The sequence below is a fragment of the Equus quagga genome, chromosome 15 (assembly GCF_021613505.1).
Source record: "Equus quagga isolate Etosha38 chromosome 15, UCLA_HA_Equagga_1.0, whole genome shotgun sequence".
In the NCBI taxonomy this organism is placed as follows: domain Eukaryota; kingdom Metazoa; phylum Chordata; class Mammalia; order Perissodactyla; family Equidae; genus Equus; species Equus quagga.
Window position 1 is genome coordinate 22,261,865 of NC_060281.1, and position 10,527 is coordinate 22,272,391.

The following is a 10,527-nucleotide window of genomic DNA, read 5'->3' on the forward strand; positions in this document are numbered from 1 at the left end:
AGACCGGGGCCCCCCGAGGACGGGACCGTGTCCCCTCAGACCGGGGCTCCCCGAGGGCAGGGCCGCGTCTCCTCCTTCTTACGTCTTCCCTCAACACCTGCAGTACTTTATACCCAGTGACTACTCAAAAAAGAAATCTTAAAATAAATACTAATATGCACCTGCTGTATACCAGGTGCTCTATGTGTATTATCCCATTTAATCTCCACCACAGCCCTGTCAGGTACTCATTATGTCATTCCTCAGATGAGAAAACTGAGGCCCACAGAGGTCCGGCGAGTTGCCGGGGTTCCACAGGTGTCATGTAGCTATCATTCCCGTTGGGGATGACCCATCGTCAGCTGTACTCCTGCCTCCCTCCTCTCCCCTCCCCTTCATTTCCATATGGCTTTCCTTGTTGATTTATTGATTCATCCACTAAATTATGTTGGTTTTCCCAGGAAAAATCTGACATGATGATTTTCCCAAGTCATGTGTGGCTTGGCTATGGGAGAGTGGGCTGGAACCCAGGCCTTATCTTAATCAAGACCCTTACAAGCCTTGGTGAGCCCTGAGCAGAGCAAGATTTGTAGCCTGGGAAATACTCTGATATAAATAGCGAGCTCACCGCCTAAGGAGCTCTCCTCTGCCTGGCTTTGTCTTAAGAGGGTGAGTGAGGCCTTAATCGGTGGTTGGAACCAGGGCAAGCACTGAGCAAACAAGATGATGCTTCTAGGGGATGGAGGGGGAAGGCTAGTTCCAGATGTGGGACCCCAAGACGTCCCAGGCTGGGAGCCCAGGGAAGCCCCAACGTCCACCAAGCCAGGCCGGCCTCCCCCATGCTGACTTCGGCCCTGTCCTGATGGAGTCCCTAGTCCAGGGGAGGAGACACAGCCCTGCCCCCAGGGAGCCCCGGTCTGAGGGGAGACACGGCCCCGTCCTCAGGGAGCTCAGTCTGAGGGGAACACGGCACCGCCCTTGGGGAGCCCCTGTCTGAGTGGGGGAGACAGCCCTGCCCTCAGAAGCAGGGTGGCTTCCCGAACACTGGGGGTCAGCAAGGTGGTGTGGGAGGACGGTGGCCTCCAGAAGGCCAGCCCGTGGACTGGGGGCAGCTCAGATCATCTGCTGGCCTCAGCCCGCACAACTGCAGGCCTGGCCCTCACTTCAGATCCACGTGGAGTGTGTGTGAGACAGGTCTGCAGGCCTCACCCCAATTTAGGGACACTTGGAGGGTGCATAAAGAGAGATGACGGTGGACAGGAAAGGGCTGCTGGGAACAGGAGAGGGACTTCACATCTCCTAGGAAGTTTACTGGAAAGGCCAACATGCAGGGAGGACCTGAGAGACTGAGGAACTCTGAGGGGAGAAGGGGGCAGCTGCTGTGGGCTTCACTTCCTGTGCGGCTTTGGGTGAGGCCCTGCCCTGCTCTGGCCCCACTTCCTCTTCTGCAGAACCATCTGATGGTTTGCGAGGTCCCTCCCAGATGGCCCGGAGTAGGGAGGAGCTGGCATTCTCTGCGGGCCTGGTGCAGTGCATTCCTCCCACTGCCTCATTTAGACCTCCGCAGGGCCCCTGGGGGGATGTGGTTATCCCCACCTCACACGGGTCCAGAGAGTTCCATGGCTCACAAAGGCAGATTTGGGGCTCAAAGTTTGGCTCTCTGCTATACCCACTCCTCTCCACGGGGACATCGGGAACGGCCCAGGTGGGATATAGTGCTGGTGGGAGCGGGCTTGAGGGACAGCACACAGGGCAGGGAGAGGGAGGAACAGCATTAGACTTGGGAGGCCCCTGGCCTCGAGGAGGCGGGCTGGGGTTGGTCTTGGGGTGGGAGACCAGCATCTGCTCAGTTGGGGTGGCGCTGCTGGCCCCTGAAGAGGGGAGCGGGAGCACCACACTGAAGGCCCCTCTGCTTCAGTCCCCCCCCAGCACCCCCGCAGCGGGCACTGACTGGGGGCCCCAGTGGGCCGGGTGCCGAGCTGGGGACTGGGGAGGTGGGGGAGAGCTGAGCAAGACATGGTTTCTGGGTGGGGCTGGGGGGAGCAGGCTCTCTCATGCATGGCTGGTGGGGTGTGATTGTACAGCCCTTGACGGGGCAAACATGTCAGGGGTCTGGTGCAATCACAAAGGGACCCACCCTTTGATACAGGGATGCCCCTTCTAGAAATTTACCCTCTAGATGTATTCACAGTACACAAAATGACCCATGTCCACGTTTGTATTAACAGGAGACTGGGAAAGACCCACAAGCCCATCGGTAGGGAACTGGATAGTACCCCACGGACCGTCTGCACAACAGAGGTACCAGGCAGCTCATAAGAACTCTGGAGAACATTCTCCACTGACAGACATAAAAAGATCTCTAAGATATTGCTAAGAGAAAAAAGAAAGGTTTAAGACAGTATCTACAGAATATTACCATTTGGGTCAAAAAAGAAAACAACAGGAAGAATACGAACACTTGCAGAATCTGTGTTTGCTTGTCCCTGCATGAAGCTTCTCTGGAAGGACAGACAGAGCTGGCCACACTGTGTGGGAAGGGGGGCTGGGGAGTGGACCTGGAGGCCAAGGGACAAGAATGAGCAGGAGATTTTTTTTTATATTAAAGAGATTTTATCTAGGATCTAAACACGAACATCTTTTTTTTTAAAGTATAGTTACCATTTCAATGAACATTGCTAAAAACAATTTCTATTTTAAAGAATTACATGCTTTCTGTTCTTGTGTTGTAAAAGTCTGCTGCTCTTATGTAATGTACTGTTCATGTGCAACTTTTAAAAAATCTTTCTTGGGGGCTGGCCCTGTGGTGTAGTGGTTAAGTTCAGCATGTTCCACTTTGGCAGCCCAGGTTTGTGGGTTCAGATCCTGGGCGTGAACCTACACTGCTCATCTGCCATGCTGTGGTGGTGACCCACATATAAAGTGGAGGAATATTGGCACAGATGTTAGCTCAGGGCTAATCTTCCTCAGCAAAAAACAAACCAACAAACAAAAACCACCTTTTTTGAGCCGGCCCTGATGGCCTAGTGGTTAAACTTTGGCACACTCAGCTTCAGCAGCCCAGGTTTGGTTCCTGGGCGCAGAACCACACCATTTGTCTGTCAGTAGCCATGCTGTGACAGCAGCTCACATAGAAGAACCAGAAGGACTTACAACTATAGACAACTATGTACTGGGGCTTTGGGGGGGGAAAAGGAAGATGGGCAACAGATGTCAGCTTAGGGTGAATCTTCCCCTGCAACAAGAACAACAAAATCTTTCTTACTCAAGATAACAGTCGAGTGTGCAAATCTTAAGTGTGCAGCTCGATGAATTCTGACACATAAAGACGCCTGGGTCACCACGCTTGGGTCCGGTAGAACATACCCAGCCCGGTGAACAGGGATGGGGAGATTTTTCACTGTAAAGATTCTGCCCCTTCTGAATTCTGAACCCACGTGAATGTATGATGTGCTCTAACCAAATATATACGTAAATACAGGAATGCACACGTTATGCAGGCTGCATCCTTCACGTGAGTAGGGAGCTCCCTCCTGGCTGTGGCAGAGTTCAGACTGGACAGTGACCAGTCAGTCGAGGGCAAGGACTGTGCCTGCCTTGAGCCTCATCCCCTCCGCTGCACAGGCCCACAACATCTGTCACGGAGAACTGATCTGGCCAGAGGGGGCCTTGGTCTCCAGTGACCCATAAGGGGGAGATGAGGTTGGAGGGGGGGCTGGGGGCTAAAGTCTGATGGTCATGAATGCTAGGCAGAGCCTCGTCTCATGGGCGCTGCCTGCCCTGCTGCTCTTCCTGGTTCAGCCTGCCATGGTTCCAAGAAATCGGTGACGCCAGGGCCGGGCAGCACACAGAGTGGTCGGATGAATCTCTCTATTCTCTATGTACTTCCTGCTTCTTGCTTTATCATCTGCCTCAACCCTCTAGAAGAAGAGCTCCGGGAAGGCAGGGGCATTGGCTCTCTGGGTCAACACTCCATCGTCAGCACCTAGAACAGTGGCTGGGACAGAGCCGGGCAGAGCAAACATTAGCAAATGAGTGAGTGAATGAAAGAAAGCATGAATGAGTATTCTAGCTTTTCAGCGGTGGGGATGGGAGGAACTGGCGCCTGGTGAGGAGTCCGAGAAGCCAGGCTCGAGCTGTCTGTTTCTCCTCCAGTCGCATCAAGAGCAACGTGGATGGGCGGTACCTGGTGGATGGCGTCCCCTTCAGCTGCTGCAACCCCAGCTCGCCACGGCCCTGCATCCAGTACCAGCTCACCAACAACTCGGCACACTACAGCTACGACCACCAGACGGAGGAGCTCAACCTGTGGGTGCACGGCTGCAGGGCCGCCCTGCTGGGCTACTACAGCAGCCTGATGAACTCCATGGGCGCCTTCACGCTCCTCGTCTGGCTCTTCGAGGTAGGCCTGGGCCAGCTGGGGGCAGGGGAAGAGGGCGCCACCTGCCCCATTGGTATTTAATGGGGTGGAGCCAGGGCTGGAGGGCATGTCTCTCTCCTGGGAACCAGCCCTGTGCCAGGCTGTGGGTCAGGCAGGCCTGGGGCGGTGGTGGTGGTGGGGGGGCAGGTCTCTCATGCATATGGCTGGTGGGGGTGTGAACCCCAGCACCCCACTTTTTTTTGTTTGTTGCTGTCTTATCACTGAAAAAATAACTATTGAGGTGAAATTCATGGAACATAAAATTAACCATTTTAAAGTAAACAATTTGGTGGTGTTCAGCACATTTACAATGTTGTACAACCACCCTTTCTAATTCCAACACACTTTCATTACCCCCGAAGCAAACCTCACACCCATGAAACGGTCTCTCCCCATCCCCCTCTGCCCCCAGCCCCTGGCAACCTCCAGCTTGTGCTCTGTCCGCACGAATTTATCTATTCTGGACATTTCATATAAGTGAAATCATATAATATGTGACCTTTCGTGTCTGACTTCTTTCATTTTGCATGTTTTAGACATTCGTCCTGTGCTTCCACTTTTTGAGTCTGAGGTCTCGGAAAGTTACTTAACCTCCCTGTGATATGGGGCTGACAGCACTCAACTTTGGGACCACTGTGAGGCAACAGGGCATAATAGGTACAGAGAGGTGTTCAGTGAGTGGGAGCTATTTGGATTCGTGCTTCTCTCGAGCTGTCAGTCACCATGTACCTGTTATTCTCATTATTTGTGGATTCATCTTACCTCATTTGTAAGGCTTAATTCCTCTCTGTAGCTCCAGGGCTTGGAAGGTAGCCAGTCCTCATTCATTCATTCATTCATTTTTTATTTTTTTAAAGATTTTTTCTTTTTCTCCCCAAAGCCCCCCAGTACGTAGTTGTGTATTTTTAGTTGTGGGTCCTTCTAGTTGTGGCACGTGGGACGCCGCCTCAGCATGGCCCGATGAGCAGTGCCATGTCTGCACCCAGGATCCGAACAGGTGAAACCCTGGGCCATCGAAGCAGAGCGCGTGAACTTAACCACTTGGCCACGGGGCCAGCCCCCATTCATTTATTGAAGAGACGGTATTTCTTACACACCTAGGAAGTGCCAGGCGCTGTCCTGGGTGCTGAACAAGAGCACGTGTTAGTAGAAACCAAGGTGGCACAGAGGGAGGCTCAGGGACTCCTGCTTTGAGCTAACTGCAGAAAATCCCGACTCCAAAATCCAAAGGCACAAAATCAGAAACATTAGGCAGGGAAGCTTTGTCCATCTGAAGACTCACTGCAAGGTTCCTTTAGGTAAGTTGCTCTCTGGGTGCTACAGAAATTCACACATAGCTGTGCCTTGGTGAGACACACCATCTGACACCACATCACACTCAGGGGCTGTACTGCCTGGGGGTGGGTGGGAAAGGCGGGATTCTTTTACTGTTGAGGCAAACACAAGCATATTTATGAGGATTGATTGGTCGTTGACTCCTTGAAGCAGAGTCTTGGGAATGAGTGGCTAGAATGAGGATAGAAGCTTACTGCTAGAAGGTTAGAAGGTCCCATCCCCTGAAAGCCCACAAAAACAAGACTGAAAGACTAACAGAAGTCAGTGGGAAAACGGGGTTGGTTCTACTGGCTGCCTCAGTTTATCCACCTTTCCAGGAATCTAGTGACTGCATAAGATGAGAACCAGCTCACTGGGAAGAGGGAGTTTGAATGCCCCTGACTTTTACTGGAAGCCTTTAGCAGACAGAACTCTGCGATGGGCACGAGGGTGGCTCAGCTAGCAGTAGGATTCTGCCCTACTGGGCTTCACAATCAATTTGGGAGATGACAACTAACTCATGAACCAAAGGGAGGATCGTTACCAAGTGCAAAACTCATAGTGCAGCAGTGGGCCTCCTTCAAGAAAGCAGGAGGGGATCAGAGTGTGTGCATGCACACCAGAAGGACTTCCTGGAGGAGGTGAGTTTTTCCACTGTAAAAAGAATTTATTAAACTTTCAGTCAACAATAACAATAACAATAACCTAAAACTATATCATCTACTATGTAATTATAAAATGCTCCCAGAGCATTCATTCAACAGATGTTTACCATGGCCCTACCACACTGGGAGCTGTTCCTGAGGGCTGATACTAGTGAATAAGATGGATCAGGGCCACCCCTGCCCTCAGGGGTGGACGTTCTCCATTAGAAGGACTAGTTCGCTCAGAGTTTGCTATACCAGTATACCAGTTTAAGAGAGCAAACCAGGAATTCGTGTAGAAACAAGTGGCTAACACAGTACATTAGTAGAAAAGTGAAAACAATACTTACCACGCTAATAACTGACAGCTGACACTTCTATTCCTCCTTCCTGTGCGCCAGGCACCACGCTCTACACGTGCTGAAGTGTCACAGCATGCACATAAGGCAGGCGACACTTCATCTGAGGATCTGCAAACCAGATGGGTAAACTGAGGTTTCCTAGTAACATGGCTGGCTACGTGCCAGGGCTGGGGTTTGAGCCCAGGCACTTTGGCACCAGAGTCTGCCAACTGTGCCACTGCTAGTGAGCAAATCCAAACCAACCGCCCACTCATCCCCACATTAATCAAAATAACGGAGGCAGAGGGAAACCACTGATCATACTGTTTGCAGAAAAGGAGATGATTTTTTCTGTCCAGCAAGTAGTTACTGAACACCCGATATATGCCAAGCAACAGGCTAGGAATGGGGGGAGGGCACAGGGAGGAGGAGCCTGGGACTAAGGCCCCCAGGAGAGTTGCGACCCAAGAGGAACGGGAGGGAGAATGAGCAGGGACACTCACTGAGGGCTGAGCTGAGTTAGCGGGTGAATGTGGAGAGGAACCACGTTCTAGGCAGAGAAAAAGCCGGGGTGCAGGCGGGATCTAGTGAAGCCCAGGGTGGCCTGAAAGGGAGGAGAAAGGGGCCGGAGAGGAGGCTGGAGAAGAGGCAGGTATCTGAGCACCCAGGCCGGGGGGGCGGGGTGGGCAGGCCCTCACCAACCCAGACTCAACAGAGCTGCCTCAGTTGAAGGGCACCCAGGGCCAACAGGCCGGTGGCTCCCATCGTTTCCCAATAGCCCCAACCCCCAGCTCCTTCTCCCAGCTCTCTAAGTCTCCTCTCCCCCTGCCAGGTGACCATCACGGTCGGGTTGCGCTACCTGCACACGGCGCTGGAAGGCGTGTCCAACCCGGAAGACCCCGAGTGCGAGAGTGAGGGCTGGCTTCTGGAAAAGAGCGTGCCGGAGACCTGGAAGGCCTTTCTGGAGAGCTTGAAAAAGCTGGGCAAGAGTAACCAGGTGGATGCCCAGGGCGCAGACGCAGGCCAGGCCCCAGAGGCTGGCTGATGGCCCTGGGGCCCCCTCCCCTCCTGGACACTGAGTAGTGGACTCCAAGAAATGCGGATACCCCCCTCATCCAATCCGAATCTCCCAAGGAGGGTGGCCATCTCACAGAGACTCTTCTTGATGGTGGATTTAAAGTTCTGAGTCCCTAAAAGTGTTTGGCAAACATTTGTTGAATAACTGACTCAAAATGTGAGTGAGTGAGCCCCCGCTCAGGCCCACTGCCCTGGGTAAGCCCTCGTGGTGGACTCGGGGGGCGTCCTCAGTGGATGACTCTTCACAACACATGAATTCAGTTCCCCCCTGAGGCTACTGGCCACCTCTGAGGGCTGCTCCCCTTTGACGAGTCTCCCGTTACGAGCAGGAAGTTGCTTCATTTTATATCCAAAGCGTCACTTGGTGCATAAGCACAGCAGTCTAAAAAATGTACTGGCCGTGTTGTCATTTTTTTTAAATGCCAAGATTGACAGGTCAGCCATTTTATTTGCTTAACTGCAAATAACTAGGAGACAGTTATGCTTTTCTGAGAGTTAATGGGCTTTCCAAAGCGCCGAGGGCTCAAAAGAGGAATTCTTCAGTCATGGGGCAAGAGGACTCAAAGACGCAGAATTATCTGCCCCCACTAACAACACAGTTAAAGGCCTGCTTTTGTGTCACATTCACGTGCCCTCAGTCACTTAAGCCAGGAGTGAGCCAGGGGCTGAGGAAGGCAGGTTGTTGGCATGTTCCAGCAACATCCCAACCTTCAAGTGCTGGGTGAGCCCGTCTGGCTTGTCTGTGGAAGCGCTGGATCAGATGGCTGCCCTTCTGTGCAAGAGGAGCAACAATCAGACAAGAGTCCACCCTGTGGAGACCAGGTGTCACCTCTTGGCGGGCCCAGGGACACCCACCCAGGTGGCTGTGGCAAGCCCCCATAGACGACACTAACTGTCTACCGTGGAGGGCAAAGAGTCCTCTGGGAGCTTCTTCCTGTTTTTCCCCAGGTACCCATCCTGCAAAGCAGTATTTCCAGAATGCCTCTGCGTTAAAGAAAATTCTTTGAGACAGCCCATCTTCCCGAGCCAGCAACTGCCAAGAGAAGCTTTCACTTCCCTCAGGAAAAAGAGAGAAAGGAAGCTTTTAGAAGGAGAGAACGATTCCACTGTCGTCCTAAGAGTTTTCAGTGTGGAGAGAATGGCTTCTGGAGCTGCCTGGGCTACATTCTGGGGTTCTCATTCTCCCAGACTTACGACCAGATCGAAGACGTTTGGACACTCTGTCTGACTTTGGTCCCAGGTTTCATCTAATTAGACTCTGAATCTCCTTGACACCAAGGAATGATCTACATTGAAAATGCTGAGTCAGCCACTGCCGACAAGGGTCCTGGAGCTCTCTCCCCTCTCAGGAGTGCTGAGAACCACCACGAAAATGCTGCTCTAGGCCACATGTGATGCTGTACGATAGACATTAAAAATTACCTCTATGAAAATCACTTTTGTTCAATGCCTGTCTTATAGCCTATTCTTCACTATGTGTCACAGGATCTCCAACTCTAGGTAGTATTTGTTAAAAACAAAACAAAACGAAGCCTCACACTAAAAAGCAGCATTGTTAATAATCAAGGTAGCTGTTCCAGCAGCATGGGCATCACCTCTCTCCCTCCTGCTATCTCTTATCTGCAAGAAGTGACTAATAGGTTAACCAAATAATCTCAACATTTGCAAGAGTTTGGACCAGAGCTGAATTTATCTAATATTTTTAAAAGATTTTATTTTTCCTTTTTTCTCCCAAGGCCCCCGGGTACATAGTTGTGTATTTTTAGTTGCAGGTCCTTCTAGTTGTAGCAGGTGGGACGCCGCCTCAGCATGGCCTCATGAGTGGTGCCATGTCCGTGCCTAGGATTTGAACTGGCGAAACTGTGGGCCGCCGAAGCGGAGCGTGTGAACTGAACCACTCAGCCATGGGGCCGGCCCCAATATGTGGAATCTTAATTTAAGTGATTTAAGGAAAAATTCCAAACCATTTTTTCTCCTGCTCTGGTCAAGACATATTTCCCCAAACAGGGAAATATGAGTATCCACGGGGCCAGGTTATAGGGCAGATGTAAGCAATCTCAGAATCTGAGAGCTGTTGGGAGGACCAAGGGTGAATAGATCCTCTGATAAATACCACCAGTTGATTCAGACCAGACTTAGGGTGAGCTGCATCTTAACAGGTCTTCTCAGGCAGCCACGTAGTTGCCAGAGAAACCTGGCCCATCTCTTTTGCTCATCTACCAGTGCCCAGCAAGACTCTGGTACCAGGTTCTTCCTTGTGTCTAACCTCAGTCTTTCCTTGGGACAGAGTAAATTATATTCACTTCTCCCAAGAGACTCAGCCAGTTTTTAAAGTCCTGCCAGCCTAGCCCGGGGGTAGGCTAAGAGGTAAAGAGGTAAGAGGTAAAGACAGTGCCTTAGAACTTTTATTTTGAAAACGCTCCATAGCGAAGTAGATAATAACTACTTATTCTGAACATTTAGGAAGGCAGGTGTTCTAGAATTTGTGGGCTCAGTTCAAGAACCCATGGCCTCTTGCAACACTTTCAAGCCCAGGACTGAGCCACCAACAAATAAACCCCGAGTAACCTCAATACGAGTTAATAAGATTAGGGGCTTGCTCTGCACGCTCCCCTGCCTCTCCTTGTCCAGGCACCTGTAACGCTAGGCCAGCAGGTTTGAAGCTTAGCTGGCGGCACGGGGAGGGGGCCAAGACAATTAGGGCCTCTGATCTGCTACTAGATAAAAAGGCGGCTCCTGATGACAGCGCGGC

The 10,527-nt window shown here is 51.7% G+C and overlaps 1 protein-coding gene across 1 annotated transcript in view; it reads left to right on the forward strand.

The window, feature by feature from the left end:
• Positions 1-7,743, forward strand: part of PRPH2 (peripherin 2) — a 14,509-nt gene extending 6,766 nt beyond the window's left edge. The window contains exons 2-3 of the mRNA XM_046638770.1: positions 4,135-4,381; positions 7,531-7,743. Coding sequence (XP_046494726.1) covers positions 4,135-4,381; positions 7,531-7,743 — 460 coding nt within the window. The remainder of the gene's footprint in view (positions 1-4,134; positions 4,382-7,530) is intronic.
• The last annotated feature ends 2,784 nt before the right edge of the window (positions 7,744-10,527 follow it).